General features: G+C 54.9%; 5 protein-coding genes across 5 annotated transcripts; 3 read left to right on the top strand and 2 right to left on the bottom strand.

Moving 5' to 3' along the window:
- Positions 1-230: 230 nt before the first annotated feature.
- On the top strand, positions 231-1,047 carry SETTUDRAFT_152072 (uncharacterized protein). Its single transcript, XM_008028532.1, has 4 exons — positions 231-332; positions 402-423; positions 474-773; positions 822-1,047. The coding sequence occupies exons 1-4, from the start codon at positions 255-257 to the stop codon at positions 848-850; spliced, it is 429 nt and encodes a 142-aa protein (XP_008026723.1). The 5' UTR covers positions 231-254; the 3' UTR covers positions 851-1,047.
- Positions 1,048-1,390: 343 nt separating this feature from the next.
- SETTUDRAFT_169663 (uncharacterized protein) lies at positions 1,391-3,860 on the top strand (the record flags this gene model as incomplete). Its single annotated transcript, XM_008028533.1, has 6 exons — positions 1,391-1,452; positions 1,504-1,583; positions 1,702-1,734; positions 2,193-2,537; positions 2,587-3,429; positions 3,481-3,860. 6 exons carry the CDS (start codon positions 1,391-1,393, stop codon positions 3,702-3,704), a joined length of 1,587 nt encoding a protein of 528 aa, XP_008026724.1. The 3' UTR covers positions 3,705-3,860.
- Positions 3,861-4,089: 229 nt separating this feature from the next.
- Positions 4,090-5,258, top strand: SETTUDRAFT_169665 (uncharacterized protein). Its single transcript, XM_008028534.1, has 3 exons — positions 4,090-4,178; positions 4,242-4,783; positions 4,844-5,258. Exons 1-3 carry the CDS (start codon positions 4,117-4,119, stop codon positions 4,990-4,992), a joined length of 753 nt encoding a protein of 250 aa, XP_008026725.1. The 5' UTR covers positions 4,090-4,116; the 3' UTR covers positions 4,993-5,258.
- Positions 5,259-7,766: 2,508 nt separating this feature from the next.
- On the bottom strand, positions 7,767-8,885 carry SETTUDRAFT_111603 (uncharacterized protein; the record flags this gene model as incomplete). Its single annotated transcript, XM_008028535.1, has 3 exons — positions 7,767-8,304; positions 8,376-8,623; positions 8,760-8,885. The coding sequence occupies 3 exons, from the start codon at positions 8,883-8,885 to the stop codon at positions 7,767-7,769; spliced, it is 912 nt and encodes a 303-aa protein (XP_008026726.1).
- A 3,586-nt stretch (positions 8,886-12,471) lies between these two features.
- On the bottom strand, positions 12,472-15,515 carry SETTUDRAFT_177722 (uncharacterized protein). Its single transcript, XM_008028536.1, has 5 exons — positions 15,271-15,515; positions 15,114-15,216; positions 14,828-15,064; positions 13,664-14,774; positions 12,472-13,614 (listed from the first exon to the last, which is right to left on the bottom strand). The coding sequence occupies exons 1-5, from the start codon at positions 15,388-15,390 to the stop codon at positions 12,876-12,878; spliced, it is 2,310 nt and encodes a 769-aa protein (XP_008026727.1). The 5' UTR covers positions 15,391-15,515; the 3' UTR covers positions 12,472-12,875.
- Between the last annotated feature and the right edge of the window lie 171 nt (positions 15,516-15,686).

A 15,686-nucleotide genomic window follows, 5' to 3' on the forward strand; every position in this document is an offset into this window, starting at 1 on the left:
AGAGCAGCGGCCGAGATCAGCACCGTCTCTGTAGCGTAGCGACACTGACACGGTGGAAGTGTTTAGACGCATTGCATCACCTAGGCGAAAGGTTTGACTGGTGTTCATGCAGGGCGGGTTGCATGCACGTGCATCAAGCCAATAGCACCCAGTGCGCCGGGCCATTAGTTCGCGATAGCCCCGCCATTGATGTCCAACTATCGCGCAACCCACCTTCTCCGTCCAGCCTCTCTACCTTCACATACACGCCCACGATGCAGTCGCTACCAGATGCGCGGTCGCAGAGCTTCGAGGAGCTGTACGGCCCTCCCGAGAACTTCCTGGAGATCGAGGTAGGCTGATCTGGAGCTCCCTTGCCCTCGAGTGCCCTGCAGCCTTGCTCACATTTGTCGCGTGCACAGGTTAGGAACCCCATGACACACGGTACGTGAGAAGCCCCGGGCCTGCACAAAGCCATACTGACGCCCGTCGAGGCGTCGGCCGTGGCATGTACACAACGTACGAAATCGTCATGCGCACCAACATCCCCGCCTTCAAGCTCAAGTCGTCGACGGTCCGCCGCCGATACAGCGAATTCGAAGCGTTCCGCGATATCCTCGAGCGAGAGTCGGCGCGCGTCACCATCCCACCGCTTCCGGGTAAAGTCCTCACGAATCGCTTTTCCGATGACGTTATTGAGCACCGGCGAGAAGGGCTCCAGCGGTTTCTGCAGATAGTCGTTGGACATCCGCTGCTGCAAACGGGCAGCAAGGTGCTTGCGGCATTCGTGCAGGGTGAGTCAATACCAAGAGTGCAAGCCTGCCGTGGCTGACATGGGGCAGATCCAAACTGGGATAGGCATGCTTGGTAAATGGGTCGGAGCAGGTGATTAGCAACAGAATATTACGATTGGTGACTTTGGAGCTGGGCAGCGGCGGAGAAAGTACTGTTTTCGGTTTGCCGCATTTTCTGCGTTATGGAGCGATGAGGCGTTCGGGAGAACTGTTTCCTACTTCACTTGGAGCAACGGAAGAATATGAGCGATAGTCGGAGAATGCCAAAATTTCCACGATGATGCTTGCGTGAAAAATGCCTCACGAGGTATATAGAGTGTATCAGTCTCAAAGGACTCAAGACAAGCTCAACCCCCCCACGCCCACCAAGCACGCCATGTCCGTGGGCACGGAGATGGCCGGCCAGAAGCAAGTGCAAGTGCTCAGTTGACATCAGCCGTCAATTTCTCCGTGCAGCGCTAGTGATGCAACAAGCAAGGCGCGGGGTTTAGTAACAGCAAAAAGTTTTTGGGCCCGACTACTGCCCATGCCTTAACTCTTGCATGTTCCCTACCCCATCTTGAAGGCCCCAGTTTTGGCTCTGATCACCGTCTCGCACGTACTATTCGTTCTTCATCATGGGCATGCCATCGCAGCCGGCGTCCAACGCCATCATCTACCTTACTCTGGGTGCTTTCTTGTGAGTAACCACGACGTTTGCGCGCCTCCAGCATGCTCATGTACAAACCAGGGTCCTGGGATGCTTCATCGCATGGCGACTGCGACACCAGTCCAAGACCGAGTGGCTGTCCAGCAATCGTACACAAAAGGGTCAGCACACACGTTCAAGCACGGTTGCATAGTGCCAGCAACGTCCTGGACTTTGCGCAACCGCGCAAAAGACGCCTCTTTGCCCCCATCCATGGCGACCCGGCTAACTCGTACTTAGGCGTCCCGCTCGCCTTCAACTTCATCGCATCGGGTGAGTGCATTCGTGCACCTGTGCTTTGCACATGAAGAGCAGCGGCAGTATCGGTGTTCACCATCATTGCGACTTTGAAGCGCCAACACGACAATGTCGTCGGCGCCAGAGTGCGTGTTCTCGCGCGAGAGAACTTGAAATCCTCTAGGTTCGTATTGAGATCTCTCACAGAAGCTGGCCTCACCATCGCTGTACTCAAGAGTCGTTGCGACTCGTACGCGATGACATGGGGGGCCAGTCTTTTGTGCGGCTACACTACGGGCGCGGAACCGAGGCTGCATCTGTACATCAAAGACTGCATGTCTGGGGTGTGTTGACTGGCCAAGGTGAAGCTGAGAAGTACCGTAAGAACTCGATCAAGATAATACTTGCGTGAGGAACGTGCTGCCGCTACTCTCCCTTACCTACTCCCCCTTTCGTTGATGCACCAAGCTGACCTAGGCTCCCTTAACTTGCAGCTCTCGGATCTGGTATTCTATTCACCTACCCCCAGATTGCCACCATTGCTGGTGTGCAAGGCCTGCTAGTGTATGCACTGGCTTCGGCTCTGCCGCTTCTGGTCTTTGGCGCGCTGGGTCCCATCATCAGGCGCAAATGTCCAGAAGGCTTCGTCTTGACCGAATGGACCAGGCAGCGTTACGGAGTGGTCGCAGGCATATTTCTCAGTGCCTGCACGCTCATCACCATGTTTCTGTACATGGTTGCTGAGCTTTCGGCGCTGCAGCAGATTGTCACGCTTCTAACCGGCTTGAAAGGGCTTCCTGTAGTCATTGTTGAGTGCGCCGTCACTACCATTTACACCTGTAAGACACTCAGTATCAAAACAAGAGCATTGGCAACTGACGATTACAGCGCTTGGCGGCTTCAAAGTCTCCTTCGTAACGGACAACATCCAGGGTGTTATGGTCATTGGTCTTATCATCATGGGAGTCATTGCTGTGGGAGTAGAAACCCATATCGACCGCTCGCTGATTGATAAATCCGGCTACCTCGAGCCCAGTCTGCTCGGCTGGCAACTCATCTACATTCTCCCTGTAGCTGTTCTTACCAACGACTTCTTCCTGTCGGGATTCTGGATGCGCACCTTTGCTTCTCGTACAGACAAGGACCTCTGGATCGGAGTTTCACTCGCAAGCATGGGCATACTCATCATTCTGACGCTTCTTGGTGTCGCTGGTATGCTCGCCGCATGGTCTGGTGCCTACAAGATTGGTGACGCAGCCACTGGCTCACTTGCTCTCTTTCTTCTCCTCAATCAGTTGCCCTCGTGGGTCGTGGGTGTGGTTCTCGTTATGACCATCTCCCTTTCATGCGCCGCATTCGACTCCTTCCAGTCGGCTATGATTAGCACGGGAAGCAACGACTTTTTCCGCAACAAGCTGAATATTTGGGTAATCCGCGCTTGTGTCGTCGCCCTCATCTTCCCCGTCGTCGTTGTCGCACTGCGCAGCCCGGACATCTTGCAGATCTTCTTGATTAGCGATCTAGTTAGTGCAGCTGTTGTTCCTTGCCTAGTCATTGGCCTGAGCGACAGGTTTTACTGGTACCGTGGTTTCGACTTTGTGGTCGGTGGGCTGGGAGGCATCTTTACAATCTTCCTGTTTGGCCTCGTTTACTACGATGGCGATGTTACCCTTGCCGGAAAATTGCTCTTGCTTGAGGGTGGACTCTACGGAAATGACTGGAGCGCTTTTGGTAAGTTTTTCCGGCTGGTTGTGTTCAACGCATCTTCTAATCGGCATGTAGGCGCCTTCGTAGCGGCACCAGTCGGTGGTCTTCTCTGGGCCTTTGGCGCCTGTGGTCTTCGTATCGGCTTCCTTTGGGTCAGAGCCAGGGTCCAGGGCCGTCGCTTTGACGCTTTCGACCGGCCTATTCCACAACCTATTGATAGGCCTGGTGCGTTTGACGACCATGACGCTGTGATTGAGAACAGTAGTGTTCAGGCTGGCCATAAGGGAACATTCTTTTGAGGGCATGCAAACAGCAACTCGATCGTCATCTAGAGGGGGCATCATTCAGCGAGCTTAGATGAAAGGAAAAGTTCTGATGATGTTGTGCGGGGTTAACAGACGCGGACAAGGGAAGAGAAACATGTAGTACTCCGAGCGTACCAAAAATCGAACATTCGTTTATTTTTAAACCCCTTGATGTTGGTGATGCTCTGTAGGCAAATGCATGGAGGCGGATTGATTGGCGTCGCGCGGAGATGAAGTGGGGGCGGGGCAGATCGACAGGGTTCATGACGAAGCTTCGCGTTGCTCGAAAGTTTTGGCAGGCACCAGCATTCTACAAATCTACCAGCCATTACCAGTACGACACTCTGTCTCTCTGGTTTTAATCACTCGGAAAGTCCTGGTCGGTTGTACTCTTTGAACCGCAACCATGCAGATGCCGGATATGCCCGTAAATGTCCCAGTCGACGACCCCAACGCCGACACGGAATGGTGAGCCAGTCTCCCTCGTACCTTTTGGGCTTGCGGCCATGGATTCTGACGCACCTGGGATAGGAACGATATTCTCCGCAAACATGGCGTCATTCCCGAGAAGCCTCCATCGCCCACCCCCATGATCCAAGAAGCGCTCGAGCAGGCACGCGAACTGGCGCACGAGAACCGGTTAGAAGGCAAAGACCTGGACGAGCTCGCTGAACTCGAAGACGAAGAAGACGAAGACTTTCTCGACTCGTACCGCAAGAAGCGCATGGCAGAGCTCTCGTCGATAAACACGGCTTCCGTCTACAACCAAGTGTACCACTTGCAAAAACCCGACTACTCGCGTGATGTGACCGAGGCTAGCAAGGACGCATATGTGCTGGTTCTGCTGACGAGCTCAACGGGCACAAACACAGAGAGTCGGATCATGATTGAGCACTGGAGGGACTTGGCTAAGAGGTTCGGAGACGTCAAGTTTTGCCAGATGAGGGCAGACCTGTGTATCGAGGGATATCCGGATAAGAACACGCCGACGGTTCTAGTCTACAAGGATGGAGACATCAAGAGGCAGATTGTGACGCTGATGCAATTGGCTGGGCCGCGGACAAGTGCACAAGGTGAGTCGGGTGGGGATTGTTGTAGAATGGAAGAGAAGTGGGCTAACAAAGGTACCGCAGACCTAGAAAAAGTGCTGGTAGACGTCGGCGCAGTCAAGCTCGGGGACTCGCGTCTCCGGCGCAAGAAGGAAGACGATGAAGACGAAAGTTCAAACAAGATAAGAAAAGGCACCGCTACGGTCGAAGACGATGACAGCGATTGGGATTGAGAATGGTGCCACGGAGCCAATTCCCCGGGCGATTAGATACATGCATGCATGTATACATGCAAGCATGCCGCACCCAGTCTCGGTTGGGCCATTCGGAATACTACTCTAGACAAAGAGATATGTTGCGAGGTACGGCTATGCAGATGCAATGCAAAAAGAAATAAAGAAAGCACTAGACACTAGATCATGTATCTCCACTGAGCGGTGCGCATGAATGCCTGTTGGCCCTTTTGGGGCTTCTTATTCTTCAGGCAGCCAAGCCCCCACAATTGGGGATTCAGAGTCAAGACTAGGGGTGCATGGATGTTTGAGGTGATGGGGATTTTTTTCCCCCAAACATCGTATCATGGCTACATGCATACATACATACATGTGAGTGAGTGAGTAAGTGAGTGCCACTGCCCCCCCCCCCCCTTCTTTGCTTCGTCTTACTTGGCCATGACAATTTCCCTTTCCCTTTAAAATGCTATTCCTCGTCGATCCCCCTTCCCCTTTGGAAAGCCACGTATCAATGACACCATGTTTTCTCACATACCCCCATTGCCACATGCAAGTTGCGTTGTTCGTCCCTCCGTTTTCCTACATACACGTGCCCGTGTCTCGGGTGCTGCAAAGCACATACGATTATTTCTTGTCGAGAGCAAGCCCCGTCCCAGCTATTGGACAAGTTCCAAGTTCTAGCATGCATGCATACTCTTCACCACCACCCATATGCCATAGGGTCTGCATCTCGCCTAGCCCCAACTCCCCCCATGCAATCAACCCACACGTATGTATGTACACTGAATGCCTGATGTTACCATGCCCACACCGACACGCACATATGCACACATATATGTAGGTGAAGTGCATTATACGTTACTTAGCAACACCCTTGTTAGGCTACATCGATGCATGCATGGATACATGCAAAAGATCGGCAAGTCAGCAAGGCCCCTGTCACAACCTCGGCTTATGTCACGCTGTGTAGGGCGCCGTCGCTGTGCTGACATGTCGACCACATGCGTGTGCCGTGCTGACCTGAGCTCTTTTTTTTTCCTGCTGTGCCGTTTCCGTGTGCAGGCTAAAGACTACGTACAAACACGCTCACCGATGATGGGGGGAAAAGATTTACAGGGATGGGGTAAGAGGTGCATGCATATACGAGAGCCAGCAAGCGAGCGAGTGAGACAGATAGAAGTGCGAGGGAGAGAATGTGATGCGTAGTGTCGGTGTGTGTGTATGTGTGTCTGTGGCTTGCATATCTGGTCTAGTCGATTGTATGCTGCAGATTGGGTCGTTGATGGGGACTGGTTGAGAGGCAGGGAGGGGGAGATGATGTGCGAGCGGGGTATAAAGTCGCTTGGGGTGATTAATTTTAAATTCCACGGTAAGCTTTTTTGGAGTGCAGGGTACTTTTCCTGGTGCCTGTTGATAGGAGGCTTGTTTGGGTGCGAGACACCATTGGTGGATTGTGTATGCGGGTAGATCTCCCGTTTTTTTTTGCTCTCTCTTCTGTGCCCATTGCCCGATCAGTCTTGTTGCAGTATCACTATCAGCATGGTGGGGGTTGCCAAAGAAGACGTTTCGTCCTTTGCCCTGGGAATGAGCAAACTTGGACGAGATATATGCGTGCATTCGATACGGAGAATGTTTGTTTGCGACGTCTCCACGACCCAAGTTTCCGGAGAGTTTTGTTGGTGTGCTATAGGCGGCAGTAGCATAGTTATCAGACCCAAGGAGGCGGTACTAGCGACCATACTCCAGACGTACCAAATAGTCGTTCAGTCTATGCTGCGCGCTCCTTGACGTGCAATTAGCTAGCCCGTCATCGGCAGTGACACCTATCATTATTTCCTTTTTCAAGCAGCTACCTGTAGGCGAGTCGGCCCGCTTACTGAAGCGGCACAAACTAACTTGGTGCCCTTACTGGATGCGCCGTCGGAGTGATGGCTTGCTTCGCACGCCGAATCATTCGTGACAAAGTGAGACTTGGTTCGTGTACCGGGCGGACTTTGAAAGGCCGGCAAAAACACCATTCTGTCGGCACTTGAGCACATGTAAGCCGGCCAGCGTGAAACGTCTTAGTGTTTTAAGTGCCGTTTAGGGATAGAGGTGCGAGATGACAGATGATTAGAGAGTGCGTAGCTGTGCTCCGTCTTGCCCTATGCTGCCTGGAATGAGGCATTTGAGAGTTCAACCGGGTGACGATCAGTGATCAACGCCTTGAAAAGCGGTATTCCCATGCTTGGAAAATCATGTATTAGATGTGATAGGGGACCATGGCGTGCCCATGCGCTCAACACTGTTGGCTCCAGGTCAGGTTGCGCAGTCTTTTCGCTCATCGTCCAAGCCATGCGTCGAGCAAGTCTGGGCTGGTCAGAAGTCCCTGCAGCGCCCTACGAGGGACTCAAAAGCCATAATGGCAGTCACATTGCGACACGTGTCTGTGACTGAACGAAGAGCGACATGAATGTACCCATCAGGTTATATCGACTTGTTTGATTGCGGTGAGTGTATGCAGAAACCCCAAGCACCAAGTCTGTCACTGTTGCTTGCCGTAGCATGACCAAGTCACGCAAAAAAAAAGTCTTTTTCCATGGTACACAAAGCCAATTTTGTGGGCCAGTTCAGCAGACAGTAAATCAAACAACCAACCATACCATGTGCCGGACGCGCCAAACGCCAGAAGCGACCGAACGGTGCTGTAAGCCTACAGCTCCAATGGCGAAGAAAAGTCAGAAATGGGTATTGTGAGAAGCAAAGCGGTCAGCAGGTGTAGGCGAGGGGGAGGGTTAGATGAGTTCGTCGCCTCCACAGCGCCGCGACTCCTCGACGGCTTGCCAGATGGCGGTCTCTTCGAAGACGGGGCCGTGGCCATCGCACCTGGCAGAGCCTCGCAGGCGGTCGCACACATCGGCCACGTCGACGAGGCCTTGCTTGACGAGCGTGTGCGACTGGATCAGGTCCCAGGCCTGGGCAGCGGGGACCTGCTTGCCCTGGTTCTGGGGACGGGAGTGCTCCTTGTCGGGGGCATTGATGACGCTGCCATTGTTCAGCGACTGGACCGTGTAGGCGTCGTCTTTCTCGTCCTCTTCCAGGAGCATATGGGCGCCGGGCGAGGGATAGCTGGCCGACACGGGGGGCGGGGGCGAGGCGGAGGCGTGGCCGCTGCTGGCACGCAGAACCTCGTTCTCAGTACGGGCGCGGTGCAGGGCGGCCTTCAGACGCTCGTTATCCGACTGGAGCGAGTGGGTGCTGGACTCGAGAGCGGAGAGCTTGGTCTCGAGCTCCTTGACATGGCGCTCCTTGCGCTCGCGAAAGGCACGCTGGCTGGCGGCACAAAGCGGTTAGCTGGGAAGAAGAAGAGGAGGAGGAGGAGGAATGGTGGGAAAAGGCCTTACGCAGCGCGGTTCTGTGCCTTGCGCCTGCTCTGGGCAGGCGTCAGCGTGTCCTTCTCCTCGCTGCTGCTCCTCGTCCGGCTGTTCCGGCCCTCATCGAATTCCGCGCCAATGCCCGAATCTACGCTGCCTACCGGCATGGGCGTGTGTGCTGCTGCGTTGTCGGGAGAGCCCTGGTGGGGGGTGGGCAGGCCGTTGGTGAAGCCAATGGCATCGTAGGCCGAGGGGAAGAGGATGGCGTCGAGCGGTTCCTGGAGGTGCACGCCGGACAGTTTAGCTTAGTCATCACCGCCTCCATCACATTCACCGCCGTGGCTGCGCCGGCCCACGCGCTGGCAAAGGGCTCGCTGGACCGGACTGGACTGGACTGGACTGGACTGGACTTACTATGCTGCGTGTCGAGTCCCGCTCCGGCCCCGTCGATGCAAACGCGTGCGAGTGCCCGCTGCCGCCCACAAAGTGGCTGTTGCTGCTGTACTGTGGCTGCGGCGCTCCGTAGTATTTGTAGTCCATGGCGGGCGAGGGGCGAGTGCCGAGAGCACAGTATATGTACGTATATATGTATGTATGTATGTATGTGGTGGTATATGGGTAGGAATGTCAGGCCCCCGCCGTCTGCGGATGCTTGCTACGGAAAAACCGCCTGAGTTGCCGGCTTGCCAGGCAGAGCGACCAGCAGATGAATCAATGCAGGCTGGAGCGGAGCGTGCGGGCTCGACGGTGGTCGCAACGCATAGCTGAAGATCGCCATCTTACTTATATTCCAGCACGCCGGTAAGTGGGTAAGTGGGTAAGCGGCGAGCTTAGAGGTGCTCACGCCTGCGCACCCTCTTCAGCCCACAACCGGTAGCGCGCATGCATCTCACTCCTCACGCCCCCTCCCCCCCCCCACTCACACTTCCAGCCCACCAGCAAAATCCCGTTTGCCGTCGATGCTGATGCAGCCCTTCTGAAAACCCATCTCCATCGCCGCCACCACCACCACCGCCCTCAGCCACCTCAAACGGCGCCTGGCTGGCACACGCTCTGCTGGCTGCGGCTCCGCAACCGCTGCAGCCCCCATGGTCCAGCTTCCGCGATAGCCTCGAGCTGCCCATCCATCACGCAGCCCGCCCACGCTCGCTCGTCGGCCCTGCGAAGCTTGACTCAAAGGCTACACCCCATTGAGCTTACGGCATCCTGACTTGGGCCTGACCATCAGCAACGCTTGCATCCGGTGCGTGCAAGCTGAATCAGTCGCCATGGCAATACAGGCAGAACGTCTAGAAGCCCGTCGATCAATGCTGTCAGCACTAGGCATAACTTCAAGCCACACACGGTTCCAAAGCCAGTGCACTGTACGTGTGCACGCGAATCACACAGACTCGTCTTTGCCCGACGTCTGTTTTGCCGTCGACGCAAAAAGAGGATGGATGCACCATCGCAGCATGCGCGCGTGGCCCCCGCGCTAATCTCCGGGGAACTCGTGTTTAACTCCGCTCCGCTCCGCTCCGAACATCATGTCTTGAGCCTAAACCCTCCCGGCGCCTCCTCAGCCCTAGGGGGCGACATATACGGCTGCGCTTCCTGCGTACCGCACACCTATACTACACCCCACTATTGCTTCGGCCAGTCTGTCTGCAACCCTATCCGTCCGACCCAAAACCTCCGACTACAGGTCCTCGTTTCTCAGCCATCGCTTTCCCACCCCCGCACTCCCGCCAGATCCTGCTCAACAGCCTAATAGCCTAGTGGGTACGTAGGACCGCCAGGGGAGCGGCATGGCCAAATGGTGCAAATCTTTCAACCTGCAGCTTTGCCATGCTTCTTCCCGCTCGTGTTACCCTACTATCCCCGCTTGGGCTCATGATAATACCTCGCTTCATGCAATCCCATCTCTGAGCCATGTCCGTGGCTTGCCATCGCATTCCTATCTTCCATACCAGGGTCTTCACTCCGCCGGGACCATGCCTCAGCCGAGCCTACACCAACATACACAATGCCACCATGGGAATTTGGAATTGCCGTGTCAACCCATCTGCACGTCGGTATGAGCAACGCGGTAGTCAACCCGGACGGTTTTTCCGCCGACCCAACTGGGAACCGCGCCGAAGCTTAGACGGCAAGTTGCACGTCACTGTCTCTTAGCATAGGGTTTTGGCTGAGCAAGTCATTAGAGTAACTTTGCGCACGCTGGACGAATAGCCGGTTTTAATTCCCGGCCCAAACTAATACCGGTACCAAAGTTTTTGCATCCGGTAAACGACCCAGCAGCCCGCTTACCCACGTCTGCATGCTAAGCTGCAGGCCAAAGGTCAGCTAATGGGAATAAGGCATCGTCCAGAACGAACAAGCAAGTCACTCGTGGCCAGCTTCTTCGCCATTCCAAGAGCCAATACATGGCCAAGTCCAAGCCCGTTACTCGGGTCCCAAGTGCAGCAAAGCAGAAAGGTATACCAACGCCGACAGACGGGCAACGCATCAACCCCACACCAACTCGCTTCATTTGAACACCGGCATCTGCACGTGCCGGATGTGCTTGACTCGAACGTAGCGTACGTGTCAAGCTGGTTGGACTGTCTCACTCGCTCAATCACATTGCCAGTTTCTCCAAGGATCCCTCCCTATTCAGACAATACACAAGTGGCGCTTCGTCTGGACCCTTGGACACCACTACATGACAAAGTAGAGCGTACACGTACCTACCGTCAGCACCATGCTTTTTGTGGCGCTCCCTCTGAGCCCTGCATATTGGCATCACCCTACGCCTACGTGCCCCTCTTCCTCCTGCTCCTCTTCGACCCCACTCGACCCAAAGCCAAGCAAGCCTTACTACTATCTATCAACTATTTTTTTTACGAAACGGCGTATCTCGAAACTTGAAGCCGAATGAAGCGAATCAATAAAATAGGCATAACAAAACGATCCAATCATTCTCTACCCTCTCTTTTCTGTCTTGCAGAGAAGAAGTAAGGCATCAGCAAATACGCATACCAAACACCAGGCATGTGCAAAGCTTCCATTCTACTATTGGCACTGGCTTTCGTCTTGACCCCGCCTTTTCCGCCACTTGGCGTTGATAATCACCTTGCTTTTTTGTTTTTCACATGTCTCGCTTGTTAAGTCCGAGTCCGGTGACGCCTCTGAAGCGCATACGTCTAGTCAGTCGCGTAGCCGCAGGCGTGTATGGCGTGTATCTGCATGCCGACGTGAGGGTGATTTGGCTATACGATCCGTCAGCGATCATGCATGCAGCGTTCACTTGTGAAGAGAAGGTTACTTGCCGACGCATGGAAGATGTTGAGGCTTCTGCGTTGACGCGTACTTGGTGAGGCGAAATATTTCATCTCGGTCTGTTCGTGGACATTTCTACAGCCACTGATGTGCCAAGCATTGGCTTCTATGTAAATCGACCGAGTGTGAAGAGTATGTGTTTGTGAGTTTGGATATTTGCTAGCGGGTGAGTTTGCAAGGTACTATATATACTATGAGTACTTACAGCGCCAGATCATCATGCCATTCACAAATCATCCAGGAGACAGTATCAAAGAGCTCTGATCATCCATGGTCGATATCACATCTCGACAAATGTCTATCGCCGGCCTTCTAGACATGACTTGAGACGGTCCATCTCTTCATGTTAGCGATAAAACAGTAACTATATCCCAACCCACACCAACCATCATCTCTCATAGAGAAAAGGATATCAATTCTACCAACCAAGTCACATTACCAGCTCTAGGAGCCTGCCTTGCCGCAAACATAGTTGATACGGCGCGAGCACCCTTTGTCTCATGAGCTCCTCTTCCCACGGCCATGATCGACCGTCTGCGCCTATTCTTACGTTAGTGTACTTTGCTAACCCATGACAGCTGCATGACTGGAAAAGGGTAGGTCTACATGTAGTCATTCGTATCACATTCAACGCAATGCCTGCGTCTCCCCCACTTTCGCTTCAACAACCACAACCATAGCAACCAGGGAGCCCGGCCTCAAACCTTGCAGTCGGGCCGTGATTGGCTGGGACGAGAAAGCGTATCTCTGTGAGGCTAGACACTAAGGCCGATCGCTCTTGGAACTATTGGAACCCACGCGATACCAGCGCAAAAAAAAGTACTAGTGCCTACTAACACGTAAACAACACCATGTGACAACCGGATGTCGGCCTTAGCAACGGCCATGTATGCACACGAATCCTTCCTACTGCCCAGACAATATCCGCATCATGCAGCCTTGGAGAAAGAAAAAAGAAAGAAAACTCTTCGACTAATAGCCATCTGTTTTTGATTCAAACTATCGTTTTCAATATGGACATGCGTACCTTTTGTACGGTGAAAACTCCGGATAATCAACGACCATGGTTGACCGAGACAACGCCGAAAGGAAAGCCCTGGGCACATTGCTCAAAGCCAGCGCGACCGTAGAGGTGCGAGCCATCCAGGCCTATATCCGAAACGCCATGCTAGAAAAACGCTCGGAGTAATACTGAAGCTCGGTAAAACAAACATGAACAAGGGAAATCAGTTATTGCTGGCCATGATCCTCGGTGCTATCAATGGCATCATCGCCCTCGGTCGTCAAGGCAACAGGCGTGGGCGCAATCCTCCGCCGCTTGTTCTCTCGGCCTTGTTCTCCCTCGGCCTCGGGCACGCTATTGAGTTCGCGTTTCTTGGATCCAGTGTCATCACGGTCAGATTCGCTTCTTTCACTCTCTCTACGTCCAACCTGGCCCATGTTTGGGATTCCACTGACGGAGCTGCTTGCGCTGTGCGAGCTGCCCTGGCCGTGGGCCGGGGTAAGAGGTGGTGTCCACATGGGAACGGGCCCCGAGTTGGCTGCTGCTATACTCGGTACTGACGACATGACTGGCGTTGGGGCGTTCATGTTGCTTTGATCGCCTCCTCCAGGGGCAAAGGACGAGGCTGTAGCTATGCTGGATACCGAGTTACTTCTTGTTGGGCTGCCAGGTCTTGCGGGAACAAAGGAGCTAGGCGAGGCGGGAAAGCCTGCGGATGGCTGTCTTTGCATTGGGGGCGCAGTAGCTGCTGCGGTACCGGACATGCTTCCAGTTGTCGGCGTTGGTGTTGGGGTAGAGTGATTCGATGTCTGGCCTCCTGTCGTGTTGATGGCTGCCAGCGGCTGTGGTCTGCTGTGAACAGCCAAAGGACCTGTGTATTTTTCGCCCAGCTCTCCAGGGGCGAATGTGATTGAGGAGCAGAATCCATCAGACGATGTCATGAGCAGCATGGAACCATCGTTGGACCTATAAAAGTAAGCATTGTCAAAAGCCAAAGCGGCTGTGTTGCTCTTACCAGGTAATGTCTGTAAAGGTCGCAAAGTGCAAATTACTAACTATACACAATGGCTTCTGCTGTTGCGTGTCATATATGTGGATGGCGTCCTGTGTCGCAACAGCATATATCATACGGTAAGGGAGGGTGAATGCGGCCACAGGTCCAACAGGCACCCCGGTTTGACTAGATGTCTCGCTGTCCGCAGGCTTGGGTGAGGGTGCCGATACGCTTGGTGACGGGGACGGCGCACTCGTGATGGGCGGGGGGTCCATGGACGAATGTGATGTAGGAGGCTTCGAGGGCATAAACGGCTCTGGCAGAGAGGGAATCTCGTCATCCATATTCGAAGTGTCAATGGTGATTTGTCTCGTTGGAGGAGGAGCCGTCTGGCGCAGGGTGTAGTACACTGGCGAACAGCGAACTGCGACAGAAGGCTTCTTGTGGCCCGGCAGATAAGCCACTGGAGGCTTGTTCAGGCCAGCCCGAGTGTAGATGTAGACGGTGTTGGTAATATCTTCTGCCGGTTTCGCGTCACCAACAGACGGATGCAGTGCCTTGTATTGGCCGGCTGGTGTGAATAGCAAGCTGCCATCGGGCGCAAATGTGAGACGTCGAAAGAAGGATGTGAGGGTTTCATTAAAGTAGATTGGTGCGTTGCGGACGCCCATGGTGCCGATACTGCCGATGCTGGGGGAGTTGGGCATGACTGCCGGCAGGGGCATCGACGGAGCCGGCGAAGCAGAGCGGCGCATGGAGGGTGAGGAGCCAAACGAGGAGCGGCGGCTGTGCGAAGTGGGTGGGGGGTGCATCGTAGGCAGGGCAAGTGACTGCGGCGTGCCAGGCATGGATGGGACGGGCGAGCCAATTGCCAGGCTGCAATCTCCTACAAAGGATGCGCGGCCGCCAAAGTCGGGGGGTGCAGGGCTGTTGGAGGATACGCGTCGGGCAGGCAAATCCATCTTGGTGACCTTGCTGTGCTGGGCCAAGGAGAATTGGCCGTCCTTGTTCTTTAGCGTGTAAATGTGGACGGATCGGTCGGATGACTGCGTGGCAATGTATTCGTTCATTGGATCCCAGGCAACGCCCTGAACGTAGTGGTTGTGCTCGGCAATCTGCCGCACGATGCTTCCTAGAGGGGGTTGAGCAATTGCAGGGGCAGTGGCACCAGGGCAGGCGTCGTACCAGTCTGAGCATTGTAGATGCGGGCAATGTTGTCCATGCTGCCCGTGATGAAGAAGACGCCGTCTGGCGACCATGCGAGGTCGTAGATCTCGGAGCCTATGGACCTGCACATGGCCTTGACGCGCCACGTCTCCTTGTCCTCGAGGCCTTCTTCGAAGTTTGTGTGCGTCGTCTGGTTCTCGGCGGGGACCCAGAGCAGGACGTTGCCGTCGTCGCCCGCGCTCGCGAGCATTTCGCCTGTCGCTGTTAGCCGCGCCGCTCGCGTGCAAGAGTCGGCTTCACGCACCACGTGGACACCAGCGCACTACATTGACGGCCTGCGTGTGCTTGACGAGCGTGGACAGGTACGTGACCTTGCGCTCCTCGCCGTGCGTCTCGACGCTCCAGAGCTGTTGGACCCGTCAGCGGAAGTCGTGGTCGAAGCAGGGCGCACAGCAACACACCCGAACGTTGTTGTCTCCGCCTGCGGTTGCCAGGCGGCCCTTGGCGTGGGGTTCAAAGTGAGCAGAGTATATCGGGGCATTCTCGTTGTGCCAGGACACCAGCAGCGGAGCAGCCTTCATGGTGGATCAGGATATGCGGCTCATGGGCCGGATCTGTGCAGAGAGCGTGGGCGTACGGCGGGCGGCGGGCGTCTGGCGGGCGGGCGAGGGCGAGAGGTCCAGGGCGCTTGCTCGCCGACAGTGTCAGATTATGGGGGGGAGGTGGTGGTGTTGCTAGGCAGAGCGGGCCCTGTTGGGGGAGGCCACGGGCAAGGGCAAGGGCAATCAATGGCGGTTTGCCCCAGGCGCGATGGTGGAGGAGAGGCTGGGCGCGGGAGCAGTGTTTTCTTTATCACGGTGCCAGTGCAGATCAGCAG

The sequence above is a fragment of the Exserohilum turcica genome, assembly GCF_000359705.1.
Source record: "Exserohilum turcica Et28A unplaced genomic scaffold SETTUscaffold_26, whole genome shotgun sequence".
Taxonomy (NCBI): Eukaryota; Fungi; Ascomycota; class Dothideomycetes; order Pleosporales; family Pleosporaceae; genus Exserohilum; species Exserohilum turcicum.